Source organism: Suillus subalutaceus, assembly GCF_016647625.1.
Source record: "Suillus subalutaceus strain FC151 chromosome Unknown DFJ58scaffold_11, whole genome shotgun sequence".
In the NCBI taxonomy this organism is placed as follows: Eukaryota; Fungi; Basidiomycota; class Agaricomycetes; order Boletales; family Suillaceae; genus Suillus; species Suillus subalutaceus.
Genome location: NW_024540260.1, coordinates 18,643 through 38,641, shown reverse-complemented (window position 1 = coordinate 38,641; position 19,999 = coordinate 18,643). Strand labels below are relative to the sequence as shown.

The 19,999-nt window shown below is 48.9% G+C and overlaps 10 protein-coding genes across 10 annotated transcripts; 4 read left to right on the top strand and 6 right to left on the bottom strand.

Moving 5' to 3' along the window:
- Nucleotides 1-37: 37 nt before the first annotated feature.
- DFJ58DRAFT_764664 (uncharacterized protein) lies at nt 38-902 on the bottom strand. Its single transcript, XM_041388701.1, has 4 exons — nt 800-902; nt 552-738; nt 390-489; nt 38-308 (listed from the first exon to the last, which is right to left on the bottom strand). The coding sequence occupies exons 1-4, from the start codon at nt 848-850 to the stop codon at nt 188-190; spliced, it is 459 nt and encodes a 152-aa protein (XP_041248700.1). The 5' UTR covers nt 851-902; the 3' UTR covers nt 38-187.
- A 310-nt stretch (nt 903-1,212) lies between these two features.
- Nucleotides 1,213-2,117, top strand: DFJ58DRAFT_764662 (uncharacterized protein). The gene is made up of 2 exons (XM_041388700.1): nt 1,213-1,798; nt 1,839-2,117. The coding sequence occupies exons 1-2, from the start codon at nt 1,299-1,301 to the stop codon at nt 2,026-2,028; spliced, it is 690 nt and encodes a 229-aa protein (XP_041248699.1). The 5' UTR covers nt 1,213-1,298; the 3' UTR covers nt 2,029-2,117.
- On the bottom strand, nt 2,070-2,788 carry DFJ58DRAFT_764659 (mitochondrial pyruvate carrier). The gene is made up of 5 exons (XM_041388699.1): nt 2,651-2,788; nt 2,481-2,591; nt 2,352-2,425; nt 2,247-2,299; nt 2,070-2,194 (listed from the first exon to the last, which is right to left on the bottom strand). The coding sequence occupies exons 1-5, from the start codon at nt 2,712-2,714 to the stop codon at nt 2,161-2,163; spliced, it is 336 nt and encodes a 111-aa protein (XP_041248698.1). The 5' UTR covers nt 2,715-2,788; the 3' UTR covers nt 2,070-2,160.
- A 378-nt stretch (nt 2,789-3,166) lies between these two features.
- Nucleotides 3,167-4,460, bottom strand: DFJ58DRAFT_764657 (Alpha/Beta hydrolase protein). The gene is made up of 3 exons (XM_041388698.1): nt 4,227-4,460; nt 3,887-4,177; nt 3,167-3,832 (listed from the first exon to the last, which is right to left on the bottom strand). Exons 1-3 carry the CDS (start codon nt 4,446-4,448, stop codon nt 3,371-3,373), a joined length of 975 nt encoding a protein of 324 aa, XP_041248697.1. The 5' UTR covers nt 4,449-4,460; the 3' UTR covers nt 3,167-3,370.
- Nucleotides 4,461-5,777: 1,317 nt separating this feature from the next.
- On the bottom strand, nt 5,778-6,964 carry DFJ58DRAFT_723002 (uncharacterized protein; the record flags this gene model as incomplete). Its single annotated transcript, XM_041384942.1, has 6 exons — nt 5,778-6,002; nt 6,057-6,126; nt 6,184-6,365; nt 6,421-6,475; nt 6,533-6,764; nt 6,823-6,964. 6 exons carry the CDS (start codon nt 6,962-6,964, stop codon nt 5,778-5,780), a joined length of 906 nt encoding a protein of 301 aa, XP_041248696.1.
- Nucleotides 6,965-9,442: 2,478 nt separating this feature from the next.
- DFJ58DRAFT_853920 (mannose-6-phosphate isomerase) lies at nt 9,443-11,151 on the bottom strand (the record flags this gene model as incomplete). Its single annotated transcript, XM_041393859.1, has 5 exons — nt 10,709-11,151; nt 10,403-10,649; nt 9,902-10,348; nt 9,655-9,851; nt 9,443-9,634 (listed from the first exon to the last, which is right to left on the bottom strand). Exons 1-5 carry the CDS (start codon nt 10,856-10,858, stop codon nt 9,443-9,445), a joined length of 1,233 nt encoding a protein of 410 aa, XP_041248695.1. The 5' UTR covers nt 10,859-11,151.
- Nucleotides 11,152-11,775: 624 nt separating this feature from the next.
- Nucleotides 11,776-13,224, top strand: DFJ58DRAFT_723000 (carbohydrate-binding module family 12 protein; the record flags this gene model as incomplete). The annotated part of the gene is made up of 9 exons (XM_041384941.1): nt 11,776-11,836; nt 11,887-11,924; nt 11,981-12,277; nt 12,335-12,418; nt 12,475-12,678; nt 12,719-12,728; nt 12,782-12,849; nt 12,901-13,143; nt 13,198-13,224. 9 exons carry the CDS (start codon nt 11,776-11,778, stop codon nt 13,222-13,224), a joined length of 1,032 nt encoding a protein of 343 aa, XP_041248694.1.
- Nucleotides 13,225-13,938: 714 nt separating this feature from the next.
- DFJ58DRAFT_653199 (uncharacterized protein) lies at nt 13,939-15,085 on the top strand (the record flags this gene model as incomplete). Its single annotated transcript, XM_041381725.1, has 3 exons — nt 13,939-14,551; nt 14,622-14,685; nt 14,785-15,085. The coding sequence occupies 3 exons, from the start codon at nt 13,939-13,941 to the stop codon at nt 15,083-15,085; spliced, it is 978 nt and encodes a 325-aa protein (XP_041248693.1).
- Nucleotides 15,086-17,183: 2,098 nt separating this feature from the next.
- Nucleotides 17,184-19,118, top strand: DFJ58DRAFT_653178 (uncharacterized protein; the record flags this gene model as incomplete). Its single annotated transcript, XM_041381723.1, has 4 exons — nt 17,184-18,409; nt 18,465-18,618; nt 18,671-18,789; nt 18,848-19,118. The coding sequence occupies 4 exons, from the start codon at nt 17,184-17,186 to the stop codon at nt 19,116-19,118; spliced, it is 1,770 nt and encodes a 589-aa protein (XP_041248692.1).
- Nucleotides 19,119-19,209: 91 nt separating this feature from the next.
- Nucleotides 19,210-19,881, bottom strand: DFJ58DRAFT_39910 (uncharacterized protein). The gene is made up of 2 exons (XM_041380205.1): nt 19,601-19,881; nt 19,210-19,545 (listed from the first exon to the last, which is right to left on the bottom strand). Exons 1-2 carry the CDS (start codon nt 19,698-19,700, stop codon nt 19,301-19,303), a joined length of 345 nt encoding a protein of 114 aa, XP_041248691.1. The 5' UTR covers nt 19,701-19,881; the 3' UTR covers nt 19,210-19,300.
- Nucleotides 19,882-19,999: the final 118 nt, after the last annotated feature.

Sequence of the window (19,999 nt, the reverse complement as noted above, 5' to 3'; positions counted from 1 at the left end):
GGGCGGTGAAGTCGAAGGAGGCGGATAGAGGTGATGGTAACTGTTAGCGGCGCAGGGGAGGCGGATATAGGATCGATATGTCGGAAACAGACTTGACCAGTTGAGCCAGGGGGAAAGCAAATCACGAAAGGATAATCAGCAAAATAAAAACAATAAAAAAAAAGGGTGCCAGGCACTGTCGACGACTTCAATCCGAATCCACCATGGAGATCGCGCCGCATTGTTCACAAAAGCTCCACATCGTCCTTGAGCCGTCGGAACCAGCAGAGCAGGCGACACGAAGCTTGGGTATTTGTGAGCAATGCGAGCTATAAAGCATAGCATTGTGGAGGCGGGAGGGAGTGACAAGTCAGAACCGTAATCAAGAATGAGCTTCTCCTTCCACTTACCCATGGTGAGTGAATGAACTTGCAGGCTGTAATAGCCCAACCGCCTTGTCAGGGTCATCCGGCTGGTAGTCGACGACCCGGGCAAGACGAGGGTACAAAGCTATATGAAAACGCGCAGGCACCAATGAGAGTCGGTAACATCTAAATCTCAGGTGTACATACGAGAGTTATAGTCGATGGCGTCCGAATATACAGACGAACCGCTTGACGAGCTGGCAGTAGAATGAAGGCGAGTATGATTATTTTCAGGGAAAAACGAGACGGCGTCAGATGAAGGAGATTCAGACATAGCAACGTCGGTGTCAGGTTCGTAGTTGGGGAAGGGAACCATTTTCATTTGCTTGGCGACCTGATACATATGAGCGAGCATTAGAGTGGGGAAGTAAAATAAGTTCGACAAAATAAATGACCTGAGGGCAGTCGTCAGTAGCATCAAAGTCGAATTTGCGCTTCATGGCCATGGTATGAAAGAGTACTAGTGGGTGTATGGGCAGATGAAGATATATGATAGAGTTCTTGGGAAAGGAGCAAAGTTGATATAAGCTCGAACTTATACACGATCGGATTTGTTAATGTTTGGTGCATATTCGCGGAGCGAATACCTCACAGGAAATGTCGGAGTAGAGGTATCGGTAGTCGGCTCGATCGGCTGGTATCATGCCGATATGATCCAATTGGTTGATTCCTAGTGAATATCTCATTTCCCTGCCTCCATTTGGATATTTGTTTTCTATTTACTTTTCACGTGACACCGTGTCACGTAGCCACGTAACATCACGTAACGTTCACGTCCAGTCACTTACATAAGTAATTACTTCATTGCAAGACGTGTCACGACGGCCTGACTCTTGCAACTTGAAACTGGTACTCGAGATATCCAAGGTATTAACAATCCATACCACAGAAACCATGGATCCAGCAGACATTCCACTGCCAGCGTTTCTAGACCCCCTTCTTGGTTTCCTCGCCGACCAGCTTCCCCCACCTCTGTATTCATTTCTGCTCTCATTTCTCGCGCACTCACTTGCGCTATTTACGGCGCTTCTTTCGTTGATCTCATCCTTAATTGCCTCTAAACCATGGCAATGGGATGCACAAACCATCATTCCCCCTCTCATCAGCTTCCTCGCCGCATATCTCGCACTAGTCAGCCTATATAGGACCACCAGTTGGATGATTAGAACCAGTATCTGGTTCATCAAGTGGGGAACCATTTTAGGAGCGCTTGCTGCAGGTCTAGGGTGGTACATGGGACAGAGCGCGGGCGGGAACACAAGCATCATCTCCAGCTTAGGCGGATTCATCTGGGATGTGCTGAATGAGCCTGCCCAGTCCACTCCTGGTAATCAGCGTTCATCGCGGTCACCCAAGACGCGTACGCAACACAAGTCAAATGACCGTCCCAAATCGTGGGATTCCTTTGAAAAGCACAAGCAATGGCAATATCAGGGAACGCGACGGGAACCAGGAGGGGAATGACGCTCAAAATATCATGTCAAACATCGCTAAGGCTGCCAATCGCTTACTAGCGGAAGGTGGCTGGTGGGACGTAGCTAGAGGGATTTTTGACGGGCCGAGCTCCGAGAATAAAGCCACTAACAGTGACAACGACAGGACGAAGAAGAGTCAGAGTCGATGATACCTTTTTCGAGCGTAGTCACACTTATATATCAGCGTATATGATTCCAATAAGAACGATTCATCGAGCTTTGACCAAGTGACATTGCAAGGGAAGCATGGATAGATAAAAAAAACTCTCAAGAGAAACTAATCAAGCCTTGACTGCCTCTCCATTGTACCGGTAACTTGCTCGGCCGTGAGCACAAAATTTAAACTGCTGTTCGACTTGAAACTCACTTTGCGATTCGAGCCAACTGTCCTAAACCGGTAGAGCCAACAAAGAAGTTCACCTGTGTAACACCGCATGAGTGATCATCATCGACGGAACCCAGCGACCCTTACCGCTGCCAAACTATAGTTTATCGGGGTAATGACCAATGAGTATCTAACCCAGATAAAACCTGTGCATGCGAGCGCTATCCGGGAATAATTTAAACGGAGTCCCAGTGAGCCAGTGACCCTTCTACGCACCAACGTTTTGCGATACGCTGAGTTTTTCTGCTGGCCGACTCATGTCCTTTACACCAGCAGCAACAAGACACCACTTCATCAATGGTGCCCAGAAGAAGACTGTCTTTGGGCCTGTCGTGATCACGATGTGAATCAGCGCTCATTTCTACATCAACGGACATCCCACGCACCGGCTGGATGATTCATAAACGCGGAGAGTTTCGACCCTGCGGCTGCAGACGCTGCGCCAGACATTGCTGATGACTTAAAGAAGACGAGCAAGGAAACTAATATCGAGGGGAGTAAGAAACCGAGAACTTAAGCTTTCACAGGCAAGCGTGAACTTTCACCTTGCCGTTATTCGGGGCAAATTCGGAGTGGCATGAATGTATAAATGGGGATAGCCGGGCGGGCCAAGGTGATACATTACATAATAATTTTGTGCCCGCTCGTGCCACTACTCAGTACTCCCCGCCGACACCGCATCTCAATTCGAATTGATTTTGCTTTGCCTCGCGTGATGTTGCTCAAAATATGGGTCAGTTATTTGCGGTCCAATTCATGCGCTCTACGTTGTCCTCATCCCAAATTGATATGCTCATTGTGACAAAGAGTCCAGTGCTTCAAGTTTTCAGCCGACCGTGTGAATACATGTCAGTCGAAAGTATTGAGCCGTGGAAAAAATCAGTTTAGCTTTGCACATCTTGTCACTGATGAGAATTTTTGTATTCAACAGAGCCCTCCTCCCGCCAACGTTGGGTGGCGGAATGTCTACAACTAGTGGGACAAATCGTCCGTTTTATATAGAACACGTTCAACCCATTGTACATCAACACTAACAGTGGTGCGCCGAACAAGCGTGGGGAGAGTACAGACTGGTGTCAGTGTGGCGCATCGTGTCAGGATACGCCTCAGTTCACGCTCAAAGACCCTCCCACCCACTTAGCAACCAAATCTTTCCAGCAGTCACCGATCTGCATATGCGCCCCCTGACATGCCACAAATTCAATTCCGCCGCATTCGTCAAGCTGTCGGAGGCCTATCCAGTCTTCTTTGTAAAGGGTTTGTAAACGCATCGGGATGATGTCTTTGGCGTTCGGTGGGCTGAGCATCGGCGTCTGACCGGATCCAGATAGTTGGTCCATAGTGATGTCTTCAAGAGGTTGCTCGGAGCCGAACCAAGCGCTCTCCTTTGGAATTACGGTTTTGTCTTGGAGGAAGAGGACAAGTACAAGCTTATTCAGCGAGGCAAGGTTGTCTGCATATGATGAATTGCGGGAAGATGGGAGCAAGACTTCATTGTTGATGTCCGGTAGAAAGCTCCCTAATGTCATGTATTGCGAAAGCTGATGCGGGTCTCTGAAATACTGAGCCTGGCGATGACTGAATTAACGGTAGCATGGTACATGAGGGGATTTCTGGCAAACCTGAACAAGATTCTCCTGTGCCCATTCGCTATACATACCCCTGGTTGCCGCTCGGCGCGCGACCTGGCAAAGTAGATCCCATGGGTTGCAGGCTGGCAACTCTGATACACCCATGTGCTGGGACCCAAAGGTGATCAGGTTGTGCACCGGCGGGCTGTTATTGCGTTCCACGTAACCACGAAGGAATTGACCTCCTTGTGAGAACCCTATGGCATCAAAACCGCGGCTGAGCTCGGGTATGTCAGCGAGCTGCTGGGCAACTTGTATGATTTGTTGGTTCACATTGCCATACTGATGAATATCAGTTATAAACCCATATAATAGCAGTATGGATACTTACAAAGGTTGCACGCTGGTCTGCATTTGGGTCCTCGTCGATGAAGATGGAGTGGATGAATATGCCGGGGTGCATTTCCTTGATTTCACTCTGAAAGCTGTCCATACCAGGAGATGCGTAGGTGTCACCCATTCCATGCCATATTACTAGGGGTCGTATATCGTTCACAGCCGCACTAGAAACAAGGTTGACGAGACCTGCGAAGAGTACAATTGAGGAGAGCATGATGGCCACAAGCACTTGCTTTTGAGCCGCAGCGGCATATGGACACCATTTTCAGGGACAAGTTTATGTAAGCAGTCCAACTTCGGACCGTGCCGACTGAATCGTTGACTGGATTCTGCAGTGACCACGTCTTCCAGGACTCCTCTGGACTTACTCGAGCAATTTGTACAACGCTTGAACGCGAAACGAAATGATAATCTGATCGATCGAAGTAAGTGTTTCAGCATGAATTTTGACGTAGAAAGGGAATATGCATCCAGGGATATCGATGGAATCAAAATCTCGTGTCATCACAAGGTATCTTGTCTTCCTTTTCTCGCGGTCACGATCTAGTGGACATCACGCACACTTGTTTACAACAACTCACTGTGATAAACCTGTAAATTTCCTTGGGGGCTCACCATCAGCTTTAGAAACTTTGTAGCTATGGAATTCGCCCCTCCTGTCGACTGTCGGACGGTTTCCAAGGTGAGAGAATGCCTGTCTAACCCTGCGGGTATCGGTCGGTTGATTGTGATCAGTGCGCACACTCCCAGGACTTTACGTGTCTGTCAACGTCGGGTCGAGGAGACACCGCAAATCAGCTGTCCGAGTGCTATCATTTGACAATTCTGTAGCGTAAAGCGATACTGTGACCTTGTAAAGACTTTCACAGTGACTTGCGGACGTGTTTCCAATCCTCATTGTTCCTTTGCAGATCGCAGATGAGTCACCTAGATGTTCATGGGGTCCTTCGAGCTTGGCCAAATGCTGGGGCATGGAGAAGTCACCGGGAAACTTGAAGTACTGTAGCGCGGACTGCTCGATCACAGAGATGGACGCTTCCGTAAGTAGTCTGCTTCATATTTATGCATGTCTATCAACTTGTTGTAGGTCTGTCCCTTTCACCCATTCGTAGTGTCTACCCATCTCTCACGCCGAAGGTCGGACTCGCATAAACCAGGAGGGTGCATCACTTGATGTAAGCAACACTAGCCCCACGCCTTAGATTTCCACTAACAAAAATTCAATTTGTAGTCCATTCTTAGATCCAGGAATGTTCGATGCATCATGCAAGCCACATGATTTACTGACTACTCAACAGTCAAGAGTCTCCGTGACATGACCAATGCGGTAGAGAACTTACACTTTGTTCTATACCAGTGTCCGGTTGACCATCCTGGTCGTGTCGTCGCTCTCATCAACCTAGCGTAGGCCCATTTTCAATGCCATATCCATAAGGACGCTCACAATTTGACTCTATTACATCTCTAGGCTGCAACGCCCTTGCATTGCATCTAATGCTTGGACTCGATTGAGATGTAGCCTGAACAACGAGTCAAAGTCCTGCTAGAGGTACTCAGTGTGTAACCCTGGAGCAGCTAGGATGAACAGGGGTGCTGGAATGGTCCACAGCCACCACTTGAGTGGTCGAGTACTTCTCTGAGGTCCTGGAAAGTTGAAACAGCCATCTTTCAGCGATGGCATCAGGATGAACAGACTTCCACCAGCCGCCACGATCTTGACAGCACCGCTGAGATCGAGTGCGTGAACCTCGGCGTTAGGGAGAGATCTCTGGTCATAGTTGACCAAAACTCTTGCATGACCTATATCTACTTCGCAACTTACACAAATAAGTACCACGACAAAACCTGGAATAAATAAAAACAAATTCTCCCGCTCCCTGTACACTACCCGCCTATCGCAAATTAATCATATCGAGCATCTCCCGCACTATAGACTACTGCTAGTTGACATATGGACGCGCTCTTGATAAGCAATTGAAGGCATAGTGGTTGCCGTATCAGAGTTGGCCACGAGCTCAGCGTGATAATCTCGAACACCGATGATAAGGCGCGGTCCCAGCACAAACAACTGCACGAAAAGGAATATCTGAGCGAGACCAGAATAAGTCTGAGTGGCCAGGGAATATCCGTCCTGTAGAAATAGTGAATCATCGTCGCATGTAGAGGTCGGTGACAGATCGGCATACCGCTGAGAGCGTTGGAGAGACTAAACCGATCCGGAAGCAAGAGATAGCAAAAAAACTAACACGTGCAAAACTTCAGCGGAACAAGAGAACCGCATTCACATTATGAGCTCACCTTGCAAAGTAACTAACGTGAATTTGCATTAACACCGTGAGACAGTCCCCGATAACACCTCTTGTTGGGTGTCGTCGTAGTTCACGGAAGTACTTCACAACAATCCAGACCGCGAGACACGGTGTAACGACCTCCCATACAGTGGCAGGTATCCAAGTCATGGGATACAGAAGTTGGGCATCTCCCACATAGCCAATCATGCACTGATAAGTGCCGGAGAGAACGAATTCCGCTGGTATTTGTCAGTGAGCCTGATGCACTTAAACATCTCATACATAATCAAAGCTTACCCCCTGAAGTCTGCATCATCTCTATCGCGAGCATTACTGCGTTGGTGATTGTGATGGCCAGGAAGATGACAACGAGAAATATTAGCACCTTTCTGGATCGCTGATACATGGCATGTAACCAAGCGATCATGATGACTTGCATGATGTCTCAGTCGAGTCAATATCACGGAGGTGTATGGCTCACCGCCCAGTATTACATTTACAATCTCACTCGTCCAATTTAGTGATTTGTACATGATGATGCCTGACAAATCCAGCAACATTAGTTATCAGCCTCGGAGGATCACAGGTTCGAAACAAACTCACAACTGTGGGAGTCGTTAAATTGAAGCAACGAGTTGTTCGAGAATCTCACTCACCCCTGCATGGTAGTTCAGTTGTTTGGACGGGAATGGAAAGCATGGGTGTAGAATACTCACTGCATCTGTCATCGAAATTGTTGGAAGACTGACTGTATGCCACTCGTCACAACAAAGAAACAGAATCTATGCGAGGAGACATACTCAACATGTTAATCCTGATTGTGAATGATGGGTCATGAGCGCAACATCGGCTTAAACGTCGAAACGTACACAGCATATCCTATTCCAACATATCGTACCTAGGATATGTTCACGTCAGTACAACTTGCTAACTACGCTCAAAAATACAAACTACATACAATGAGGTACAGAACGGTTATCAGAGACCAGCGTTGCCTCTGCCGAAATTAGCTGTTGCACATCGTTCTTTTCATGTGGGAGTCCGCTCACCCAGACCAGTTCCACCTATAAAACTGTTCTTAGCGAGATGGCTGCTCTGGTAATGGTGTCAACCTACCTCTTGTCCGAATGTAAGTCCTAGAAATACCATAATGATGTCACTGGTCTTTTCATACTTAATGTTGCTCACCCCAATCGTACATTATCCCGATAGAAGAGGCAACTGCGAAACCGCAGCCAAAGTTAATCGAATCATCAACGTCGTCATGCGGCTGACTCTCCACGAACCTGCAAAATAGCTGAAAATAAGATTCGCATTGATGATTGGCCACCAAATGGGATCGTTCGAGACTATGCCAGTGGTCATACTATTAGAGGATGGGAGTGAGCGAGAGGGGAGCTTGGTGGAGGTATTACAATCGCATTCGTGCTTCATATACCACCATCTCGCGCGGAATGTTTGAACGCCGCGAAAGATCGAAGAAGTCAAGCGAGGGGTTCAGCCTCGACCCATCAATAACACCATGTGGTTCATTGATCCAACACAGGCTTGAACGGCGCCTAATTCGACCCCGTGGCAGACATTGTCAACCGCGACACATGCAGAATTCACAACCTTTTTCTAATTCACGTACATGCTGATTAGTATAAATGCGACCAAAAGTACATACATGTGTCGCATCCAATTCCTTGTCATAAAACACGATCGACGTGTAGCGACGAGGGCAGTCGTACAAAGAAAGTGGGAAGTTGTACAAAGAAAGAAGATCAAATGATGTGGACAGGAACGAAAGCAATCATGGAACGAAAGCGATGACGAAGGGTCGGTGATGGTATACGTTTCGAATGTGAATTTAACGAAAGTGTGATCACTCCAGTTTCGGTGGTTTCATAAGTAATGACGCCGGATGGGATTAATGCACTGGTGAAGATCAAGATCAAGGTCGTCGAGGAACTTGAGGAGCGAATAGTCGGTTGAGGGAGGGGGGATTTCCCACAAGCGTAAAAAAAACCCGTTCCGAGGGGACGCAGAGACTGATATTGATGAGATCAAGAAACCGAAAATAGGGAGTGTGAACTACACGTTTCATGGCACGATCGCGAACGAGAGCGACAATGGCCGCAAAGTGGAGAACGAAGGAGTGTGCAAACGTGCATTATAGGTCAAAGCACTGTGGGGTGGAGGCAAACCTAGGATGAACAGAAAATAACTTGCAAACAAAGTACTGAAACCAGATCAGCTTTGCAGATAGAGCCGCAGTATGTAAGTTATGTAAAGTTACAAAGCTATGTCAATTCCCTGATCATCGATCTTGATCAATGCTCGTGCTCGTGGACTGCACAGTCATTTCCCTATCCCACACGAGACGTGTACGAACCTAAACTTTTGCATGGCTTGTGAGAGTGGACACTACCGAAATGCATATGTGTACAGCAAATGATGGAACCCGCCATATCCTGTCATCAAAAGGTGTCTGGTCTCCCTTTTCTCGCGGTTAAGATCTAGCGGACATCACGAACACTTGCCTACAACAACTAAACCTGTAGTTTTCCTTTTGGGCTCACCATCAGCTTTGTAATGTAATACATCCCTCCCGTCGACTCTCGGAAGGGAGAGAATGCCTGTCTAACGCTGCGGGCATCCGTCGGTTGACTGTGATCGGTGCGCTCTATCTTCAGGGATCGATAACGTGGTGATAGATGTTTTCGAGGTAGACTTTGATATTTAGAATAGTCGCACCCTAGTAACGTCGATGGGCTCCGCTCCAGCACACCGCGGTGAACAGTGTAAAAGATTAAAGCTTCTGTCGTATCGTTGATAATATTATGTAATAATATCAATTGTTATTTTTGTTCGGGATAAAGCTAAGTACGCTGAAGCATCAATGTTCCGTCCTGCTAATGGTGCTATTACCGCGCTAGGCTGTGACATACGCGCGAAATACAACCAAGTTGGAGTCTCCGGTAGTGATCTTTATCTTTGTTTCAGCTCCCACGAAGATGACGCTTCCAGCCTGTAAATCTAACTCGCCGCCACTCCAGCTTACCCAGCCGGAACCTTCGGTGACGATGGCGATTGAAGGACCTGGAATAGCCTCGTGAGTTTCAGTCTCGCCCTTTGGGTTTTGACCTGGAGAACCGTGAAGTCTTGGATTGGAGGGTCATATTTGCGAGTGTGTGGTGCGATGTCAACTGGTTTGACCATATGTTTCTGCCAACCTGATGGCGTATAGGTCAAAACCGATACAAGATTGGGAATGTCTTTGGGCTTAGGGGTAAGACCTGCGCGAATGACATTGTCCGAATTGGCCATGCACTCCATAATATCTTCCAAATCATTATTAAAGTGAGCTGAATACCAACAGGGGAAGACATACCGCCTTCAACGTAAGCATGGGGCTCTCCAGCTCCCAGGAAAATAGCCTGCCCAGGAGTCATTCGGACGTAGTTCAGCATAAATGCGCAGAATACTCCGACGTCCCCGGGATATTGCTCACTCAATGTCAGGACAAGGTCCTTGACATCCTCTTCTAGAGGTTTTTGACCTCCGCGTTGGTAACGCGCAACGAGTGTCTGAAGTTGTGTTGCAATATCGGAAACGTCAGCGGTCATGAGTGCTGCAAAGAGCTTCTTAAGGACTGCCTTCCGCTCCGACTCAGACAAATTGGTACAGTTCAGGAATTCTGTCACGATAGATGGATCGATTAGTGAATTGAATTCGGGAACGGCTTTGACGTATTCAGCGATCCTCTCGATCGGCATGAAACCGCACAGCGCCTTGAAATCTGTCAACGCCAAGGCCATCTCAGGCTTGTGGTTCGGATCTTCGCAGAACTTATATGTGAGGACTCGAGGGCGACGTCAACAAGAACGCTCACCAGTGTAAACTGTTGGTTGCTCGGCATGAAGTTTCTCTGATGTCTTCTTGTCAGGATGAGTTTGTATGCTTAGGGCCTTGCCAATGGCCAAGACCTTGAACAAGAAGGGGAGGTTTCCGTTTGTCGTGTCGAACCGCTGGGATACCTGGTCCCCAATCAAGTCTGGGTTCTCAGTCAAGATCTGGGTAAGGTTCTGCTGCCTATCAACCACTCCTGACGGCGATTTCACATGTGTGCCCATCCAAAGCTGGTGGTTGCACGCCCATCGGTCAGATCTACTGCAGACCATGCTTCTAGATCACCTACTTCTGCGTAAGGAACGGATTGGTTCAAAGTAAATCCACGTATTCCAGCCCCAGAAGCAAACTCCGCAACCTTGGAGTCCTTTCCCTTCTTCCCCCAATCGTAGTTCTGAATAGTGGGAATGATGCGGAAAACTGGCTCGATTGTACTCATCGTGAATACAGATTGATCGTTATCGATGATGGTAGTACAAGTTGAAATAGGCACCCTGACCGGGAGCCTGAGGTGGTACGAGGTGAAATATTAGGTACTCTGACCAGGAGCCAGTGGAGGTTACGTATATAAGTAGGTGAACGTGCGTTCATCCCAAGTTCATCCTTTCGCATCCATGAGCCTTTAAAAGGTTGTGCTTCTCCGTTCGCTCTGAAATTCGGCTCTGGAGGATGGAACTTGATAAGACGGCGTCATTTGATCCATCGATTACTTTCTTCCTGCGGCCACGAACACGGTAATGACAAAAAGAAGCAGCTCAGTAGAGTTGTGATCCCTTCATTGGGTCCGGGGTGGAAACGAGTTGCTGGTAACAATGTGCCATAAACAATCCACGAGTCAAATCTTCACTCTCGCTAATATCCTTTAACGGTACCAGGACCTCCAATAATCAGTCCTCTTGCCTCATGAGTTACTGGAGACTTGAAGTTTCCTGTGGTTCGGAAGGCCCACCCGCTCGATGCCATTGCACGATCAGTCGGCAGAAGAGAAGGAGATACTCCACGACAAATGCAAGTGTCTTCCATACTATCTAGTATGCCTCGAGGCCATCCCATGCCACGATCATATCTCTTAGTCCTCGTCATCATTGCCTCGTGGAAATCAGATAATGGACAGCTGGTCAGGTCCGCCCGTCGATGATCAAGCCAAATCCTGAAAGAATCACATGCGCCCATTCATGCACAAATCTGGGAGTCAGCCAAGACCTCCAAGCTTCACTTTCTCCAACAGGTATCATTTGGAGATGGCATCGTCATCTCCGGCGCAAAGTGAAACGTCTCCAGGAGGATATAAGCCCACTGACGGCGACACAAACAGCCCCATTCCAATTGTCAACTTTGCATAGACTCTAGCACAACATGATTGATACCTGGCAACCTGGAACTCAGTACTATGACGGTTCAAGGGTCCTTTATGAAGGTCCGTTCTCATCTACCTTTTACTCTGAATAACAAATCCATCCCCTGCAGGTGTCCAGTACAAGATCATCCAGCCTCACCGATCTCAGGTAACCCGCTGTCAGTGCTACTCTTTACCAGACTGACCAACGGGCTTCGCCTGTAGAGTGACTGGACTCCGCCCGTGACACCTGCCCTATGGGGACGCTTGGATGATGGCGATTGCCACCGCAGTCCCCATCACGAGCAATCTGGTCAATGGGGCGGAGACTGCAAGTCCGAACCGTGCGCTCCATCATGCGACCAACCTCCTCAGCAGCAGCAACAACAACAGCAACAGCAACAACAGCAGCAGCAGCAGCAGCAACCCTACCATTCCCCTCAAGGCGGCGTCCAACCGACTCATGGGCAGAGTCAGACGAGCTGGTTCAACATTGACGAAAAAAGGAAGACAGAGCTCGAGGTATGTTTTCTCCCTTGTATAGACTGCTCACATCATCACATGTGTCTTTTCCATTAGATCGGAGGGGGCATCGTGGCCGGTGTCGGTGCCCTTGCTGCTGGCCTTTTTGCCCACAATCAACACAGCAAGAAAGAGGAGGAGGTATGCTCAGTGCGCATCATGGTTTGATACAGAACTGACACTCCGGCTTTCTCCAGAAAAAGGCGCATGCCTGGTCGCAAGGCAACTGGCTCCGTGATGCAGAGCAACGTACCCAGGCTTTCCGAAGCGGAAATTACCCGGGTCCAGTAGCATGGGTCCTCAATCAGGGCAAGCACATCCCATCGAATGCTATCGAAGGTGGATTTGAGCGCGGCGCGCCTTTGTATATCTGCCGTGCTTACTGCGAGGCAAGTCCGACAGTCTTGCTTACTGGTCAGCCACTTATTGTGATTCTTATAGGGTGGTCTCAGTAGGTCTCGAGTGATGCTATCCGTAATTTTGACTGAATGATATCTACTCCAGTGATCGGAAAGGCATCCTCTGTCTTCAAAAAAGGCGCTGTGGTCGGCTTCAAGAAAGAAGAGATCCACGTAAGCGCAAACCTAACTGGGCTGTTATCATCTGCTGAACTCGTTGGAAAGCTTGATACATATGAAATCCTTGTTGGGAACTCTCACGCGGTGCGATGGGTTAACGTTTCCGGCCAATTCAACTTGGCAGCTCTCAATGGACTTCGACCTGTTGAAGGTGGCCGGGAGCCTGGAGGTGCTCCTCAGTACATTGCCCAAGCTCCTTACCACGGAGCCGTGCACCCAGGGAAGGCGTGCGAGTCGTTCGGTGATGGTTGCTTCATCCCTTACGACTCCACAGAGAAGAAGGTCGGGGTAAGTACAAATGCCAGCAAGGTTGACATGATCTAATTTGATATGGCATTGCAGGAGTACGCGGTGCTTTGCTACAACTGATAGGACACGTCGAAAGAAGATATGGATTAGCAGCGTTGGGTTGGTGTGTAAGACGTAACGATTAGTTCTGCCCATGTAATAAGTTTGCTTTTCGAGAACCGCTTTGAATGTTTCTCCTTAAAGCACTGGAGAATTGTGCATACTCACTTTTTCACCAGTGATCTGCTGTCTACATCGCTGTAACAACAAGCTCATATGTCTGTCAGCGGGACTGGCTACACGTTACTAGCTTATCGGACCTCTTCAATCAGCAGCTAGATTCGAACGAAGTGAACGGACCAAAGGTATGGAAAAAAGGAAAGATTCGCAAGGAAAAGATAGGGCGGGGAAAAGACTTGAATTATTCGTAACTATCTTCCTCAACGTCGAGCTCTCGCGACGTGACCTCGTTCGTTGGAGAAATCAGGGACCACTAGAAGCGATGGATATGCGTGAAAGGTTGGTGAAAGATATCCCGAGGGGAGAAATCACTGCATTGGTATGAATAGGCTCCGGTTTGCCTCTGGTAAACTCTCCGGCGAAATTAAGTTGGCACATTTGTGAGCGTTAAGTAGATCATATCCTGCCCTCGTACAAAGTTATCCGAGTGATTTGATTTGTTTGGCAAACAGTGTTAATGGAATTTATTTCCTAATTTATCACAAGCTCACAAGAGCGCGTCGTACACGCCGGAAACACGCTTCACGCGCCAGTTGGCCGACGAGGTCGCCGATCATGGACACGCCTTCATCAAATTCACTGTCAAGGCCTCGTCTAAGGCTTAATCGCCATACACCAATTTCCCGTGTTCAGGATAGTAGTGATATGGACTTTACCCCAGTCGCAGTTCCTTCCTCCGCGCGATCGCAGCTCAATGTTGTCGATGATGAAGACGACAATCAGCCTACCCCTCGTATGCCACTCAGGCATATTTCTTCTTTTTCAAACAACTATGGTCCAAATTCAGAATTTGGGCCATCTACTTCTTCTGTGGCACCCTCCGAGACTCCTGCAGCACGCCTCCGCGCCTTGCTAGCACGTTCATTGGATTCGCCCAACGGAAAATCGCCTCCTACAAGACCCTCCGCGCAACTGTCAGACTCGGAAGATGGCGCTGGCTCTGTGTTATCTCGTTTTACACCTGCCACTCCAAGCGTTACTCGGGACAGCCTGAAGGATTTGTTCTCTCGAGCCAGACGTGAGCCTGGGGACACACCACAGAAATCGAGACCGCGTAGAAACAGTTTCGACACCAGTGAGATGGACATTACCCCTGTTGTCGACCGTGAAAGGGAACAGCATAAGGGTAAAAGAAAAAGTCTCAGTGATGATGAGGTTGATAAACCAAGTGCGTCAATTCCCTTTACTTCATCATCTTTGGCATCTCATCACAATATGTATCAAAGAATCCAGCAAAGGATCCGAATCGTCATTTCGGTCTTCTCATGCAGCAACGTTTGATACCCTTCGTGCACGTCTAATGTCTTCTTCCCACTCGCGGCTCCTCGATCAAAATTTACCTACAGCGATGTATGACGGTCAGCTTATTCATATTATTGTGACAAGTGCACCTGATTGAAGTGTATCAGTTACTTCTCAACCCTCCGAAACAGGTTCATTACTTGCAGATGAGCCTCGTTTGGAAGGACATGCTAATGTTAATTCGACGACGACTTTGTTACCACCGCTTGATTCCACTTGGTCATCACCTCCAAGAAGCGCAAGTTCACATCAAAGGACCTTCCAATTGCCTTCCCAGCTAGCGTCTCACTCTAGTAAGGTCATACATCTGCAATGTTTGCACACCCCTGACCATTCAATCAGATCTGCTGGATCAAGATTCGGATATGCAGCATGCTATGGGAGATCTCGATACATCTGAAGATGGTGGGCAATCACTCTCAAAATAGCTTACCGCAACGTTTCTCATTGTTGTTTAATTAGTACCAGCACCGATGCCCGGGCCAAGCACCAGTCGCGATCGCCCGTCAACCACTCCGTTGCGGCCCCGTTCCTCCCTCTCATTACACGGAAGTTTGCGACATCATGATCAGTCTCGGCGTGCCAGTCTCGAATTGCCAGGTAGGTAATGCCTTTTCGCCTTTACGTCACTCCGCCTATGGTATCCACAGGGCCAAGGGCAAGCTCATCACTTTCTGATGCTGATTGTGAGATAACACTTGCTATTTTTTTTCGAGGCGAGCTCATCGTGGTAATCTAGTCAAAGAGCAACATCACTCTCGTGAAGAAGATCGGATGCATCAACGCGAACGCGAGTGGAACCGTCCTAAAGCACCATCACGTTCTGTCACCCCTGAGCTGCATCATCAACATTCATTGGAGTTCCACCGACGCCACTCTCAGGAGGTGCCTTGGACGTCGCCCTCTCACGTCAAGTCCCTTTCGAACGGAGTAACTTCACCGCTCAGTGGCAGGAGTCTGCATAGAAGGGGTAGCGTTGCGTCGCTTCGGAGTTTTGATGATGATCGGAGCTCATGGTCAGGTTCCATGAGCTCACAGGTGGATCGTAAGTGATCGTTTCTTTCTACTTCACATTATTTTAATGATCTCCAGATCGTGATCGGATGGCTGAGCTTGACAGAGACCGCTACCTCGAGCGTGAACGAGAATGGAATAAACGACACCCACCACCTCGACCGTCTTCAAGTCTTAGCTCGCATTCGAATCACTCCCACCCCAGTCGACCTCCATCGGTCACAGCGTATGCGACACCAACGCTTGCATCCCTTCAACGAGAACGTCCCAATTCTCGACTATCTGGTGCCAGCTCACCTGCCGGCTCACAGGCTAGTCACGACTCATTACGAGATCCAGAAGAAGTGGAAGAAGAACGAGAGGTAACGCATGAACGGGAGCGAAATTGGAACTCGCCACAGCCTAAATGGAACACGACGAGGCATCATAGTCATGACAGCAGTGGAAATCAAGTGACATCTGCGAGTGTTCATCTTTCCCAAAGCAAGAATGGGAGGAGTTTGCGTGCATCGCCTAGTTTACCTCACCTCACTCCGGAGGCTCAACGCAAGGGCTCACCGACGGCTGTAAAGTCACATTTTCAAAAAGGCAAAGTGGATTCAGTGCTTGATGCACCAACGTCAGTTCGTTCGCCTCAAGGTGCAGTTCCGTCATCTCCTTCCAATGGGGGTGAAGCTTCACCCAGTACTACACCACTCAAGCTTGCGGCCGCTTCAAGATTTGGCTGGGGTTTTTCGCGCAGTCATCAGCTTTCCCCTTTTGGTCTGGAGAGTTCGCCTAAACGAGGCGGACACACCAATAAGGAGCCCGATTCCTCACAACACCACACGCCAACCATCTCTTCGCCATCACGGACTCCAAGCTCGCGCCCATCCAGCCGGGCATCGGGCGTTAATAGGTCGAGCTTGATTCCAGTAGCCTCGACATCTAAGAGGAATGGTCTTTTCAACAGCGGCAGCTTTGCTTCTTCCACTCCTAAAGCCGACGATGAGGAGAAATTCAAGAAGGGTCATCGCAAGCGGTCGATGGAGTTTACTGATTCAGTGGGGAGTATTCACCCTCATACTAGCATTCATGATGCATTTGGGGATGAGGATATGGTTTTAGGTGAGATCCGTATCTCCCTTGGTTTGTCAATATACCTTCTTATCTGAAAATATGCAGCGAGCGATGAGGAATCCGTGTCGGAATTTGCTCCGCGATCGACTACTCCAGACACACGACCTTCAAATTCTTTTCCAGAAGATCCTCCCAGCGAGACAGAGACAGAGGTTCTGGTGTCACCACCATCCTCGCCACCAAGACAACGCTCACCCGTTCAAATACATGGTGTTTCTTCCAATGATGAAGCACGTCTTCACAGAGCTCTTGCCTCGACTTCAGCGACCTCGTTCCGACCTCCTACTCCGGACTCTCCATTAGATACCTCTCAGCCGCAAGAGCAGAAGATGCCATCATCTTTCACTCCTCCGGGAACGCCGCCAATGAGCAGTCCCACTCCTCAGGATGAATCTTCTTCCGAAGTCATTCCCACTTTCGCGCTCACAACTCCGCCACGTCGTCTTTCGTCAAGCACTTCTATTCTTGACGTCCGCACCCCGTCTCCACCCCATGACCTCTCCAATCTTTCTGTTCTCCCTTCATCTTCTGAAGATGAAGCAGAGATACGCGAGGCGGATGTCACACCCGTGCGAGTGGATGAGGATGGCCTTGCCAATCCGAACTACACCGCGATGAAGACTCCGAGACCTCCTGGAGCGTGGGCTGCTACGCCCATACCGCCCAAGCACCCGAGGGAAACATCACCACCTCCTACTTCATCTGAGTTGGCTCCGACTACGTCATCGACGCCTTTGCCTCGAGCCAATTCTGAACCCGAGCGGAACTCGAAGACTGAGGCCCCGGCAGGCAATGGACTGCTCACACCAATACCCTCTCTGTCGCGTGCGAACTCTCTTCCTCTACGCACCCCGGCACCCCCTGGTGCATGGATGCTCACCCCAAATCAACCCACAACTCAGAATGGACAGAATGGTTCTGCAGATCAGTCCCAGTTTGGTTCTATCGGAAGGAGAAAGAGCATTCTCAAAGTACGCTTTGACGTCACGGAATCAGAGGCTTCAACTGCTGAAGTTGAACATCAAAAATCACCTCTATCTTCCGGGCGCGTATCAGCGCCTGACTTTCTGCCTGATGGCCACTCACGACGGGCGGAGAGCGTCCCCTCAAAAATGACCAATGGTTCTGCCCACGTTGATGCCGTACAAGATCCGGTGCCAGCGAGGCCCGTCACTCCTGAACGCCCTACAACACCCATATCTCGTGCTAACATACCATCGCCACGTTCGCTGAGAAAATCCCCCACCGTCAAGGTTGTGGATGCATTCGGTCGAGAAAGGATTGATGACCATCCAACACCGGCTGATGTCCAGGATATTGTGGACGAGCATGCGGATGGGAAATACACGATTCGTTCGCTGTTATCAGCCGAAACTCCTCATACTCCTCGTGCCCAACACAAGAGTAATATTCGTATTGTCGATGCAATGGGAAGAGAAATTGAGGAAGAAGAAGTCCCTGTGATTGAACCCCTATTCGAAGAAGAGTTGTTAGTCCTGCATGATGATTCACCTGTTGGTCGCACGGAAACATTGGCTCAGATGCGGCAAACGCTCCGGGAGTGGGCAGATGGGCTAAGTGATGGGGACAGGTGATGTCGCCAGCGTACGTTCAAGAAAAATGCTGATTGATGGGAACTGCAATAGGTCTGCTGATGATCTCGCTTTGAACACGAGCCACCTCGAAGAGTTGGAAGAAGTTTCGAGGGCAGCGCGGCATGCTCGGAACCAGTTGGCTCAGACCCTTCGTGTCGAATCTGTGAAAGAGCGTGACCTGATGCACAAATATGCCAAGGACGCCGTAGGCCAAAGCGGGCTTTTGGTAAGATAACGTGTATATGCATTTGGTGTAGTCGCATCTGATCTATTCTATTAACCAGCCGGCTATCGTTGGTGACAACAGTTCTTTCCATCGTGGTATGGTTTTGCTCGGGGTTGTGGTCCAAATAATCTTCGTCCTTGCGATGTGGCGGTAGGTTTCTTCACTTCGTATGGAAGTTTTCTCACTGATCCATTGACTGTCTGCATAGATTCGCACATGTCCTAGCTCACCGACTATTTTATACCGTCTATTATGATCCTCTCTACCCAGAATTGAATCCCTTACCTGGACACTCCCGTCAATTCTCGCCGTCCTATCCCTCATTTCCATGGTCGCTTTCGAGCGCGTATGAGATTGTGAGACACGAAGGATGGTCAGCTTTGAAAGCGGAGCTACAGGGCACTGTGCGCCGTATCGGTGAACACGCTTGGGAGAAGTGGGGAGAACGCCCTTACACCGGAACATGGCCACCTACGTGACCATTATTATGACGCTGCACGCTATCTATTTTTCATGATATTTTTCTCTGTCTATGGTATCGTCGAAAGGCTTGGCTGAATGCTGTCTAGTATTAGTACTGTATATATCGCATGAGTACTTCTCGATCTTTATGAATTCAACGATCCGTGATGAAATGATGCCCCCTGATGATTCAGAGCAGCTAGGTTAAAGTCTGAACCTTGCGCGTCGTCGTCGGGTGCGGTATGTTACAGTGTAGTGCGACCGAGCGCGAGCTGATGGAGCTTGGCGTAATAACTCCAACTTCTGTCACGACTGCTGTGATAGTGGAAGGAGGCGTCAGGTCGTAGAGCGGATTGAGGATCTCTAGATTGGGCTGTTTGTTGAGGGTGAGCGTATCTTTTGACGGAGTGAGGGGGAAGAACGAAAATATATCGCCAGCTGGTGCTACAGGATCATAATATTAGATCGAGATGAAAGATAACGACTACGGGGAACATACCGAGCTCGTTCTTGGTGAAACTATCTAGCTGGATTGTTTTCGCGAACTTGTACGTCTCGCAGCAAACGACGACAGGAACGCTGTATTGTTTTGCCATCATAGCTACGAGGGCCGTGCCTGTACGGGAAATACAGCGCCGTTCGAATGTAGGGAGTGAGCGCCCGCTAAGACTGTCGACACCTCTGTGATGACAGATTCAATGGATGGCAGAAGGATATAAGTGCAGGGGATACCCATGGCAGAAAGTACGGAGAGAAGCTTCATGCCTCGAGAGCGTATTGTTAGGAGGAGTGCCATAGTCTTGTATCACCTTGATAAAGGTCAGCAATATTTGGTAGACCAGGACGATCGCAGCATACAGTTTTGAATGCAGTCAGGGTCGCGCATGTGCTCCTGCGA